The sequence below is a fragment of the Capricornis sumatraensis genome, chromosome 13 (assembly GCF_032405125.1).
Source record: "Capricornis sumatraensis isolate serow.1 chromosome 13, serow.2, whole genome shotgun sequence".
Taxonomy (NCBI): Eukaryota; Metazoa; Chordata; class Mammalia; order Artiodactyla; family Bovidae; genus Capricornis; species Capricornis sumatraensis.
In genome coordinates this window covers 13,072,491-13,086,471 of record NC_091081.1, presented here as the reverse complement: position 1 = coordinate 13,086,471, position 13,981 = coordinate 13,072,491, and the positions used below count along the sequence as shown (strand labels likewise).

General features: G+C 38.2%; 1 protein-coding gene across 2 annotated transcripts in view; it reads left to right on the top strand.

Annotated features, from left to right (window-relative positions):
* TRMT11 (tRNA methyltransferase 11 homolog) overlaps positions 1-10,871 on the top strand; it is a 60,559-nt gene extending 49,688 nt beyond the window's left edge. For both annotated transcript variants that reach the window (XM_068985159.1, XM_068985160.1), the window contains one exon: positions 10,398-10,871. In XM_068985159.1, coding sequence (XP_068841260.1) covers positions 10,398-10,529 — 132 coding nt within the window. In that variant the 3' untranslated portion in view covers positions 10,530-10,871. The remainder of the gene's footprint in view (positions 1-10,397) is intronic.
* Positions 10,872-13,981: the final 3,110 nt, after the last annotated feature.

The window sequence follows — 13,981 nt, the reverse complement described above, 5'->3', positions numbered from 1 at the left end:
CAAACCATGACAGTAAAACTGTCTTTAATCTATTGCTCTTTCAGAATCTTAGGCAGAGGTCATTTAAAACTTTAAAGTGTGATCTGGGAGTCCAAGGCATGAATGGTTTAGGGAAATGAGGAGTGTATGTTCAGAGTCAGCGTAATCCTCTGGAGCTTTTTTTAAAAATAATTCTCAAATGACACATTTTCTGTTTTTTGTATTTTTATTTATCATAGGGTTATTTAATTTATTATGATTCTCAAATGACACATTTTCTGTTTTTTGTATTTTTGTTTATCATATGGTTGTTTAATTTAGAATTCTCTTCTTAGTATTTTTCAAATTCAAACACAGGCTTGTCTTCTCACCGTATGACCCATCAAGAACCCAACCCTGAAACTTAATATGTATTTTTTTGCCCCAATCCTAAGGGTACAGTTTAATGAATAATTATAAAGTAAACATTTCTGTAGTGACCACCAAGGTCAAAATTATGGAGTATTGGAGCATCCCACTCTTGTGGCTCTTTTTGGTCAAAAATACCTCCTCCCGCAGATATAAGCATTAATCTGACTCTTATGGTAATCACCTCCTTGCTTTCCTTTGTAATATTATCACTATCCAGTTCATTGCTAAGCAAAATAATTATTTGTTTCTGATCTTTATATATATAAATGCATATGTATTTTTATTAATTTTAATGGGTTGTGGTGGTTTTAAAAAGTCACCCAGGAGATGAAGTGTCTCCACATTAAACAGGAGAGTTTGTATATGTATGTGTGTGCATGCTTTGGCCTATGGCTCATCCTTTGCTGCTTAGAGTAAGTAAGATTCTTCTTAACTGTAACTAGCCATTAGACAGAGTAACTAATAAGTTGTCATTACATTTTCATCCTGTGTGTTGGCCTGTATTTTAATGTTTGGGGTTAAGTTTTGAATTTTATGAAGTTATAGGTTTTAGTGGTGAGCATGTAGAATATACTCATAGTTCTGTATCATCATGATAGCACAGATATCCATGATGTGTTTTTTTACAGTTAGAAGTTATGTGTTGAGTGCCAGATGTCAAAGTTCAGTAATTGAATGTCACTCATTTTCAGAACTCTAGCTATAAAGATTTTTTAATATATTAAAATATTTTACCAGATTTTAGGTAACTTAATGCCTTACAGAGTAATTTTGTTTTACAAGTATAGATTGTATGTGAATACCTAATTTAGGGAGGAAGATTTCCAACCCTTACCTTGTTCCCATTAAGAGTAATGCTAGAAGTTTCCCATAATAGTATTGGATGCCAGACTTTTGACCTGCTTGTCCTTGGTTTGCAAATGGCCTAGTGCTGTTTATAGTTGTATAACTTTAGCACAAGTGGTTTCTATAGCTACTGTCCAGTACCAGATGTAGAACAGTGGGAAGCTTTGATAAGGGGAGCAAGGATTTTTAAACAAAAGCCGGACATGGGTAATTACCCTGAAGCTGAACTGAGGTCCATTATATTCAGCACTATCATTTACTTTGCATTTCACTCTCTGCTAATTATAAGAAGGAAAATCTATTGACTCTTTTCCTCTTCCATCTCTTTGCCTTCTTCCTCTCACCTTATTAAAGAATGTATATTATGCCGTTAATCTGTTGCCTGAATCCAGAAGTTGGTCTTGACAAAATTAGGTGAGCATCACCAGTTTGGCTTTTATTACGATGACAGCATCATTGGTTTCCACTTATCATAGAATAAGTTTCATAAGCCATTTGTATCAAGTGTTTGCAGAGAAACTGCTATGTTATATAAACTGCTGCCACTTTGAGAATATAAATGACTTAAGGTTAATACTAGTGAGGTAGAAAAAATCATTATCTCATTATCAGGAATTGTCAGTTAAGTAAAAGGACAATTTAAACTTGACCTATAATTAAAATAGAAGGCATTTGGTTTTCTTCTAAATGGTTTTCAACTTCATCCCCAAAGTGATACCTTTCTAGGGGAAAGCTCTTATTTTTAAACAGTAAATTAATTATAAATTGATGATTATCCTTAGGCATATTATTGGGGGATTCTTTAAAAGTCACTCTTTGGCAGAAAAGCGATGCTGTGAGAGAATTTTGGCTTCAGTTAGAATGTGGGTAGGGAGTGGTGTGAGAGATGAGACTGTAGAATTAAGCAAGGGGATCCAGTTTGTAAGTAGAGGGTGGGCTGCAGGCAAGGAGGTTGAGGAAATTCATACCCCCTGACTCCTCTTTTTTCTCTATAAAGAAGGATATAAGTTTTTGTTGAGAGCGAATGGAAAAAGGACTGTGCGAAATGAGAAAGAAAACTGTCTTTTACTGGTTTTTACATTCGGGTATTTTTGTTGTGTTTTCTTTCTCTGACTTGATTGCGTGCTCCCTGAGGGGAAAGCCATGGCTTTCATCACTCAGCATGTGTTTATGGAACCACTTCTGTCATCTGCTGAGATAGAACAGACTAATGAAACATAGCTCTTATCCTTAGAGAACTTGGTGTGAGAGAAAGTTTGGTTCGGTAGTGATCTGTGCAAGTTGCTATGTGAACACCAGTGGGCACCTCCCCGAGGAGATGGTGCTTGAATCAAGAGCCAACATTCTCAGCAAAGGTACAGAGATACGAGAGGGGTGCATTCAGGGAATTCTAGACATTGAAGCATGACTGAAAGTATTTGGGGAGAGGTGGTTGGAGATAAAGTCGAAAACCGGAGGCCTGCCTAGTGTTGAAGGTCTTTACCTACCAAAGAGTTTCAAGTTTATCCTATTGGCGATGGCGAATCCTGAGGGATGTGAGTTAGGAGAGTAACAGAGGTTCTTGTTTAGGAAGGTCACCCAGACTTTAATATGCAGGCCAGTTTTTGTTGTGGAAAGATGTCTGTGACACCAGCCTGGAGGCTTCTGGTATGATCTTGTGAAGACAATGAGGCTGTCAACTAAGAAAGATAGAATATAGAGATTGTGGGAGAGACGGTGATATTGAGAGTTTCCGGGTAGGTGGATGTGGCAGGACCTGAAGACTGATTGAATGATTGGGGAAGGGAGACAGGTTGAAGGCTGACTTAGAAATCTGGCTTGGGGTGGCTGAGTAGGTGCAGGTATGTTACCCTTGCCCCTCCGTCCCAGAGGACACCGCGCAGTGCTGCTCCCCTGGGCTACTGCAGGAGGCTTCCCGCTGGTTTCCCTGCTTCTGCAGCTTCTCCTCCCATCATATAGCTTGCACGGTAGCCAGAGTATCTTTCAGAGTGGAAGCAGATAATCAAACTCCCCTGTTTAAAATTCATCAATAACTTGCTATGAAATTTAGATCAAAATTCAGAATCCTTCACATAACCTTCAGGGCCAGCCTGACCTACTTCTAGCCGGTCTCTCCAATTTGATTTTGAGCCACCTTTCCGTTCATTCTTCAAGCCTGAGCCACACTGGCCCGCTTTCACTCCCCAGAATGTACTTAGCTCTTTCTAGTCTGAATGTTTTCACATTGTGTCTCCTCCCTCATTGTGTTCCTAGAATGCTTTCTTCCTGTCTCTTTTTATGAGTAAATTTGATTCATCCTTTAGGTCTCAGGTAAATGTCACTTCCTTTGGGAAGCTTTTCTTATTCATTTTCTTCTCTCCCATCCAACTAGGTATCTCCTTATATTTTTATGGTACCCTTTTCTTCCCAGTATTTCATCACAGTTTGTAAGTATATGTTAGGGTGTATATTGTTTAATGTCTGTAACTCTGTGAATTAATGGAGTTTGACTGTTTTGCTCACTACTCAGTAAATATTTATGAAATAAATAGTAACTGTTCGGTGATTGTTTGGGGCCCTTCTAGAATAAAACCAGTCAAATTCAACAGTATTTAAATCATCCATTTGAAGGAAGAGTAATACACTGAATTTTGTCATTACCCTGATGTCACTCCTGAAAAGTCAGTGATTTAGAAATAGTTTAATCCTATGATACCTAGGCCTTATTTCTTATGAGAAGCAACAAAGAAACAGGTGGATCGCTATACTGTGGAGATGAGAACACCTTCCTTCTAATTAAGGCGGAAATAACAAAGAAAGGCAGATCTCTGGGAGAAGATAGTAGTTAGAAGGATAGTTTTATGTAAGTGCAGTTCTCAGCTTTATTTTCTTTAAAGTGAGAAGTTTTATGACATTCAGTTTGAGGACACTCTTGCAAATATGTATTCTCCCAGATTAATCCAGAGTGTCATTAGTTCCATTTAAAGTGGCAGCTTCAGATGTTACTATAAAACATAGTTAGTTTTTTTTCTTGAGGATTTGTTCCCTTTTAAATTAACATTTATTAAATTATAAGTAGCTAAAGTACTTCCCTTTTGAAGTCTCTTTTTTTTCTTTTTGATGCTCTACTTTTTTCCCAGGTGGCTCAGTGATAAAGAATTCTCCTGCAGTGCAGAAGATGCAGGTTGGATCCCTGGGTAGGGAAGATCCCCTGGAGGAGGAAATGGCAACCCACTCCAGTATTTTTGCCTGGGAAATCTCATGGACAGAGGAGCCGGGCAGGCTGAAGTCCATGGGGTTGCAAAGGAGTCAGACACAACTGAGCAACTCAGCAACTTTTGATGTAGAGTTAGTTGTAAAAATAAAGGTTAACTTGAATAAGGTGTGGTTTATGTACTTTTTATTTATTTTTCTGGAGAATATGCAATTCTAGATTGGACATAAATGACAATGATGAAACACTTTAGAATCACTAAGGTAAATACGTGTTAGTATATTTCCACATCATTCTTCTAGAAATGATGTGAATAAATGCCAGTGCTCTCTGAAGGAAAACGGCTGTCCTGTTGGTGCTCTGTGGCTCTATATGTTTACAGCAACCAGGACTCAGACAGAGAGGGAAGTGGAGTGCTCCTGACTGTCCGATGCATCGTGATCAGCTGGGCTTCAAATGCTCTTTACCCACATCAGGAAATACTATAAAGAAGAATTTATCTGCTTCAGCCAGCAGGGGGCACTGTATATATAAAAAGTACACGGCCAATTGTAAAGCTTCCTTTGATTTTTTTTTTTTCCCTTGGCAATAGTGTTAAAATTCCTCGAGGAGTTTATGTTTAGAGTTAGTAGTAGTGATAGGACCAGAAATTGGCTGGGTGGGACAGTGGTTAAAGGGGTTCTGTCTAAAAGTTTAGAGATGAAATATGTATTACCATAATGTTGCTGTTTAGTAAAAAACAGCCTCAAAATGTCACACTCCGTTTTGAACAACCCACTAATCTACCATGTAGGAAGTTAACTCTTTAACCACTGTTTTGATGTAATATCTATTAAAAAAAATGTGTGACAGAAAAAGTATGTGCTTTAAAGCCTGATCTAGGCTACAATTCTGGCATTACTTACTAGCTATGTGACTTGTGGCAGATTATTTAAACTCTTGAAGTTTCTGTATGTGGAAAATTTAGATAATAATCTGCTGTGAAAAGATGCAGAAAATTAATTCACTTCTGTCACACACATAGCTATACATGTATATCAGTTGCTTTCTTAAATCAGAATTTGTATGTTTCTTGTCATAATTGCTATTTGTCTTACAAAGTTAAGTGATAGATCCGAAAGCTGTGTATTCCCATTATGTATCCAGAATTTTCCTACAGAAATTCTTGATTTCTGGTTATAAAAATGATAAACAGTAAATAGTATAATCAACAATCTTAGTATTTTATTCCTGTTTCTTCAAGTACTGACATGTGCCAAAATTTAACCAGTAGTCATCATATTTAGGAAAGGTGGTCTGTAATCTTTCATTGCCATAGTTTTTTTTCTTGGCATTTGCTAATTCTTTGTGTATGTGTATTTTCCATGCAGTATATCTTGCTTACTAAAAACTGGCATAAGTCAGGTTTTATGATACATAGATGACATTATGACTGATAGTGATAGACAGATTGAGAAGTGTCAGAGAAACCAGAAATCAAACACTGGGGCAAGCTGGAGTTAGTGAGGGACTTCAAGGGTCGTGTTGCTTGAGGATACTCTTCTCCCTTTTAAGTAAACTCTTGGCCTTTGAGATACTGAGTTGAAAAAAAAATCTGCAGATATTCTTGGTTGAGATGGGCAGGGAATGTGAATAGAGAAGAGTTATCAAAAGGTGATGAAAAATATGTGGAGTTGAATATCATCGTCTCAAGTGTGATCCCTGGTAAACTGAACTAAAGATAGGTTGAAAGAGAGAGAGAAATAAGAGGAAAAACATTGACTTTGCTATTTTATTCAGCATCAAGGTAACATAAGTTCTGAATGCTGCAAATGGTATTTTTCATAAGGACCAGAGTGTACTGTTCATAGGTGTGATATTTACATGTATCTATGTGGACGATAAACGTACTGAACCTATTATGTGCAACATTTTGTGAACCACGTCTCTTCCACTTAGATGAAAATGGTTGTCAAAGTCCTGGAGTGTCTGGCTTGCCCTGAAGCAGACTTATGCTGTTAGTAATAGAATAGCACTTGCCAGATCCCTGGCTGAACAAGGGATTTGGAGCTTTGGGGTTCTTCAGGAGTTTTTGTTATGAATGTCTGATTTTGCAATCAGGGGGCAATCAATCCTTGCATAAGGAGGCATTCTAGTATAGGACTCACATTAAATCTTCTCTACTCCCTGGGAGATGAATAGGATCCCCTCTCCGCCCAAGACTTCCCTGGTGGCTCACCTGGTAAAGAATCCACCTGCAATGTGGGAGACCTGGGTTCAATCCCTGGGTTAAGAAGATCCCCTGGAGAAAGGAATGGCTACCCACTCCAGTATTCTGGCCTGGACAATTCCATGGACTATTACTACATGCGGTCGCAAAGAGTTGGACACGACTGAGTGACTTTCACTTCACTGCCACCACACCCCCACCCTCGCCCCCAAAGAGGTTTCATTTCTAATAATAGTCTTTCCCCACTTTTCCAGTAGCATGTATTTCTCTGTCACTGGGTCTCTGTAGCACTGAGCATATGATCTGTTAAGAGGCTTAGTTTGCTTTTACTGTATTTTGAGTAAATCTTGAGGTCTAAACTAGTCAGATAAAGAATGCCATAGCTAGTACATGTTTTCTTGGTAATCACTCATTGGTATAGGTTATAATCATCACTTTGAGTTTTCTAGGCTTCTGCTGTTCATTCCTAGTCTTTGCCTCTGATCTTTATAGTCTTGTCTTTATTTATCATCAGTTTGTCCTGTGTATATCCTTGAAATCAAAGGCAAGCTATCTTGTTAAGCTCTCGGTTTGTCTTCTGAGGACACCTGTCTTGCATTGTGCTCTGACTTTCTCTCCTGCTTCCCCTCGTGAGCTGCATAGTTGGCAGTTGAGGTAGGTTAGGCGCAGGAGCGACTGAGCCCCAGTCAGTTCCTGGCCCATGCTGGTCTCAGCTGTCTTACCACACCTCTGCCTTTTAAGCTTGCACACTCGCATCACACATTTCTGTCCTGTCATACCTCTGCAGCCCTGGAACATTCGCTAAACTAGTCTGCAGTGCATTTTGGTGTAGAGGTGATCTTGCGTGGCTTAGAGGAGTCACAGGGAGAAGAATGGACAGAAGGCAGAACTGAAGGATCTCACTGCCTGATACTGTTCTGATCCCTCTTGTTCAGAAGGGGAAAGTGAGAGGACATTCAGCAAACTGATGTGAAATTGTACGTCACTCCCAAACGTTAAGGGAAAAGCATCAGCACTGGGGAGAGTTTGGACTCGTTTGGATTCAACCAGAATGCTGGTGTAGTAGGTTGCACTTTAGTAAGTTGTATTTGATCCCACTGTGGAAAATAGACTAGAGAGGGAACCACAAAGGCAGGGCAACTGGCTGTTCAGGAAAAAGCAAGGAGAGATGAGGAAGGCTTAGACTGTAGTACTGGAGTTATACATGAAGAGGAGGAGTGGATGTGAAATATTTAGGATGTAGAACCTCAGGTTACAGGACTGACTCAATGTGAGAAAGAAAGGGAGAGCACTTTGACCCGGGTTTCTGATTTTGATAACTGGGTGGAGAATGACACAAAGAGCTGTGAGACGTAATAGCAGGGGAGATGTCACTTCTGGACATAGCTCTGTGTATAACTAAGGTATTTCTGCCAGGATGAAACTCATGCCCTTCAGCAAGTAGACAAGTTTCCTAATGCTCTTATTTGATATATGGACAGAATGCAGAATACCTGGGGGAACAGATGAAGGTGTGACTCGTCCTTTCTCATGACTCCTCAGTCAGACGTTTGATCAGAGTTGGCATGTGCAGAGGCTAAATGCTGGACCACTGTTCTGTCCTGCTGCTCTCCCATGTCTGGTTCTGAGATGTGGACCTTGAGTCCTCCCTTCAAGTCAACTGTCCTCCTAGGGTTAGAGCATCTGTGGCTCCTTACATCTCCTAGTAGGAAAATTTTGTGTCATTGAAGTAACTCTTTTAGTTACTAGAACTAAGTTAATAGCACTTCTGATCCAGTTCTCTTCCTTTCTGGGAGGCCTTTGTTTATCACATGCTTTGTTCCCAGAGATACTCCTGCTTCTTGAGTTGAGGATAAAGTTAGTTCTTTGGAAGACAAAAAAAAAAAAAGTCCTCATTATGTTACATTGAAAGAGTGTAGTCCCTGGGTCTGGCAGACCTGTGTTCAAATCCTAGCTTTGTCACTTACTTACTAGCTGTGTTTTCTTGGGCCTGTGCACTTCAATAATTAATTCATCTCTAGATGTGATAGTAGTGTGCTTATCTCTTAGAGGTGATGAGTTTATATTAGATAGTGCTTATGAAGCATTTGAGCTTCCCTGGTGGCTCAAATGGTAAAGAATCTGCCTGCAATGCAAGGCACCCAGGTTCCATCCCTGGGTTGGGAAGACCCCCTGGAGGAGGGCATGGCAACCCACTCCAGTATTCTTGCCTGGAGAATCCAGTGGACAGAGGAGCCTGGCAAGGCTACAGTCCATGTGGTGGCAAAGAGTTGGACGCAACTAAGCAGCTAACAGTTCCACGTCTATGAAGCATTTAGGATGGGGTGTGGGTGTGTGTATCTGACTCTTTGCTGCTCCTTGCTCTGTAGTCCACCGGGCTCCTCTGTCCATGGGGTTTCCCAGGCAAGAATACTGGCGTGGGTTGTCTTTTTAGCTCATAATAAATACCACATAAATACTGTCTTTCTTTTGGAATTCTTTAATTTTTTACCTGTAGATAGGTAAAATTTCTTTTTAATCTTTTGACGTTTATATAGCCTGAAGTTATAACCACCATCATGTTTTCATGTGCTTGCAAGAATTTGGAAGTATAGTATTCTTAGTGCCATAGAATTTAAGTAGCCACTTTTTTTTTTTTAATAAAATGAATCAGGAAATCTTGGCGTGTTTAATAATTTGTTTCTTTTGTGTGTGATTTTTAAAAAAGCATTCTGGGGCAAAATAGTTTCGAATAAACGAATCAGCCAAAATAACTTGATTTTGGCTAAACCTGGGCTATTATTAATATTAGATATGAGGGAAAGAATGAAGGTATTCATCTCATACAGGAATGAGGAAAAATACAAGAATATTTTGAGGATTGTTATATTTCAAATATATTTGTAGATATTGTTTTATACTGAAACCAGAGTAACAAATTAGGCTTCATATTTTCTAACTGTGTCTCCATGCCTGTTCTCCAAATCACATTAATCCTTGTGCAGTAGAATATGAACTTGCAGAAGGGCATGGGATATGTGGTTTTTATTTCTAATTCGATTTTTGTCACATTTTGAGGTGACAAGTGAAATTGACCAAGAAGCTGATGTGTCAGTGTTTTCTGTCAGTCTTCTTATCCTTTGGTTTTCTAAGCTGAAACATGACAGTCTGTCCCGGTTTCGTATTTCTGGTTTCCTAAAGATCTGTCTGACCACTAGTCCTCACCTGTCTTCGAAGTCTCAGTGTGAAGACCACTTGTTTAGCCTGTATCTTCATCTACTGAGGTTAAAGTTGCCAGGAGTAGTTGATGTCATTAACCGAACGTGGACATATCCCCAAGCGGTTTTACTGACCTGTATGACATCATGCAGAGGTAGTAATCTGTTAGAATAGAAGCTTCTTCGCTCAATGATTCTTATAGTCAAAGAAGGCTTCTGTCTGTGCTGAGCAAGGAATTGGAAGATGCTGGTGGCTGTCCGGACTAAAGTTGCGGGAGATGGTTCTCCCTGTTTTCCCTCTTACCCAGTAAGAGTATTTGTCTTCTTTGTGCAGAGGACCGTTGGGGGGATCAGGTGAGGTGAAGTAGATGAAAGTACTTTGGATACACAAGCATGACCCAGATATAAAATGGTGGTATATTTCCAATTCAGATGTGATAAAGGGAAAACAACTCTCTGTATACCAGAGAGTGAGATTTTGCTTAAAGTAACTGCTTTGCTTGCAGGCTAACAAAAGAAGTAACTCAAACATCTTTATTTTTTGTATTTTCCAACCAACCAGAACCGGGACCAGTATTCACATCTGCTGAGCGATCACTTTCTGCTATACCAAGGTCATAATTCCTTCCGTGAGAAATATTTCAGTGGGGTAACAAAAAGAATTGCCAAGGAGGAAAAATCTAGCCAGGAATGAAAATTTAAGATTCTTGACAACGGAGAAAGAATAAGGATTTGATAGAAAAGACATCTGGATGTGAATTTTCATGTGTAATACAGAAAATGTACTGTTTTAAATAGCTTTATATAATAAAATACATTCTACAAAGTACAATTCTTTTAACGTTAGCTTTGTTTTATAGACTATTTTGTTGTATGTGTCTTTTGAACTTTAATTTATATTTGTACTTTCAAGTATTATGGAAATTGAAAACAGTTATATTTTTGGTAATTAATTTATAAAGGGAACTAATCACATTGACTTTTTAAACATAATCTGCTGGATATGTTATAGGCAGTTAATAGTGGTTGAGAATTTGTTCATTAGGTAGACTTGTTTATTTTGTTTTTGATTGTAATTGTTTTACATTGTCATTGTCACTAATAAAGCTTACTGAGGATTTCTAAAATCATGTAGTATACAGAGGGGGTGTGATGATGGAAATGAAGTTTTATTTATAAATCCCAGACAAATAAGTAGTAACAATGATCATGTTGATAATGAGAAAGGCTAGGACCTGACAACCTAAAAAGATTCCAAACTCCTTGAGGCCTGTTCACATCTGAAGTTCGTCTGTACCTTGGATTTGCTTCTGCATTCCTAAACCTTGACTGTCGGTCAAGTTAACTACCCACAATTTTTGGTTTAGAAAGTAACTGATAGTTAAAGCAGTAACAACAACACAAATCCTTGATGGTTCCCTAATGGTATTAAGTCTAATCAGAGCTCTTTGAAATAGAAGCTATATTTTTCTTGAAGGAGAAACTTTGCTGAGTCCACATTGCGTCCATCATGAAAATATCTTGTTTGGAAACCACGATACCCATTAATTCAGGATGCTAATAGCTTTCCTGCTTTCAGTGGCCAAAGTACCTCAGCAGGGCGGCAGTAAATGAATCCTCTCTCTCTAACCAGAGCCTATTTTTATTTATGCTGTTATTATTAATTTAGTGTTACTGCTGGCTTTTATGGACTCACAGTTTGAATGTGCATAGCTTAAGACTTCCAGAAGACCGGTGCTGCCCAAGCAGAAAGGGAGCAGGCCGTCTGCTACCTCCTCCCTCTTTTCCTTGTTCTGCAGCTCTGAATTTCAGCAGATCTCAAACAGTTCAGTGATTATTTTGTTTGGGTTTTTGGATGTGATTTGTGGTACGCTGGGGAAAATCTAAAAATATTCAAGAATGATTTATTTTCAGTATTTCTGTTGTAAACCGTCTCATTTAAAATTTTTGGAGGTTGTATGGGGAGTGAGTTTGAAAGTTTGTAGCTGACTAAATTTGGAATATGAAATTTTAGCCTTGCCTCGTTTTTTGGTTTTCACAAAAATTAGTCCAAATTAGTTCCAAATTAAATCTGGAAAAGTTGCAATGTTAATTTTAATCATTTGTTCTTAAAAAATGACCCTACCTTAAAAAAAATTCAAATTATTTCTTATTACCTCTAATGGGGGTATTCTACTCTTTAATTGTTCATTGTTGTGAGATTGATTTCACTTGTTTTAAGGTCTGTACCCAAAAGTGAAGAAGAAACTAATCACTCTCAACCAATTTCAATTTTAGAGGTCATACGTCCTCTTATTCTAGAAAGAACAACTTTATTTTCTGGCATCAGGATCTTACTACTTTCTGCATAAGTTGGAGAAGATCATTTCCAGGATTGCTTGAGTTTTATGTATATTCTTCATGCACTTTATTAGCAAGAACATCACCTAGCATAATGCCTGCATGTTAGGTAGTCCTGTAGTATGAATTTACAGTATAATCTGTGAGTGACCCTTCGGTGGTCTCTGGGCTGGCCTAGTTAATGTTCATAATATGACAGACTCTATAATTTTCCTCCTGGCATCTTGGTGGTGTTTCATCAGAAGTAACCTGCTTCGCATCCATTCTGGTGGATTTTCTTTTCTTTTCTTCTGTGATAGCTGCGAGGGAATAGTGGGGTAGGTGGTCTTTGGGGTATTTAGACAAAGTGACCAGCAGATTAAAAAAAAAAGTTTCAAATCTCCTATAAATTTCTAGCCGCTTCCTGCCCAGGGTAACCCAGGTTTAGGCCTATTCACTGCTAACTTCCTTATTCCTGATTCTTTAAATACAGAGATTGAGCAGTAAAATATTTTCAAACTGTTTAAACTCTGGAAGGTAAGTCAGTGTTACAACTATTCCCTTATGGTGAAAATTCGCTTAAAATTTGATATTTACTATAAATTTAAGGAGAATGATGACTACAACTAAAGAAATTTATTTCAAGTTTGGTAGGGAAAGGTAGAGTATGAGTTAATGGACGGATTTATAGTGAATGTGTTTACGTTATCGAGTGAAAGATGTGCTTTAAAAGTTTGGGACAGAAACAACTGTTTAGGTAATATGTTTTATTATACTCTTATAATCAGGGATGACTTTTTTTAACATCAGGAAATTAGATGTTAAGGTGGTTATCTAGATGCCAGTATAAGCAAATCTGACTCTTGAATCAAAGGCCTTAGTTGTTTGGGATAAAAAGAAATAACCCATGCTGGAAGTATTACCAGGTATTGCTAATCTCAGGAGATATGTAATAATGCATAATGTTTATGTTTTAAAGAATGAAGGTGACATGTTTGGGCGAAAATGATCTTTCTACTGCATTCTAATCTCCCTTGTAAAAGCACTGTGGAACTAAACTGATGTTAATAGTTCTAATAGGGGGGAAAAATCCATTGTAGATAAAGCAGGGCATAAATTAATTAATACGGAGCATAGGGATAGAAATGGGAAGTAATTGTGGCTAAGAACATTGATGATCTTATTGTTGATTTTTCTGTTTGACCAAAGGGAGTAAATTATACCAGAATAAGGACTTTGACAACTCACAAGAGCATATTTTTTTCTCCATTATAAAGTTATTTAGAAAACTAAACACTTGTAAGGATCTTTTTTTCTTACAAGAATTGTGTTCATAGAATAAGCAAAACCTACTTTTATTTCCAACTCACTCACTCCCTTTCTCAGATATTTATCAAGTAATGTGGTTTGTAATCCAAACCAAAAAAAAAAAGTGCTTTAATCCAGAACATACACATGGACACAATAATACTAGACTGATGTTTGTACTTTACTAAAACCTTGAGAGTGTCTGTAAAACAGAGTGGTTTGAGAGCATAAGGTCTAGAGTGTAAAGAATTGTAATGGAATGATAAACATATCTGTGATTTGGTCTAGCCATAGAATCATAGAGACAGCACATTCCTAGCAAAGCTCACTAGGGAACCTGACCCTCTTCCCTCAATAGAGGTCTGCCTCAGGATGTTCATATGTTTCACTAGGTAGGATAAGCAAGTTGACGTTTAGGCATAACCAAGGCCAACCTGGAATTTGGCTGTTATCCCTTCCTTCATAAGCCATTGTAGACAGGCTTTTAGGGGGATGGAGGCTAAATTCTCATGGCAGTCT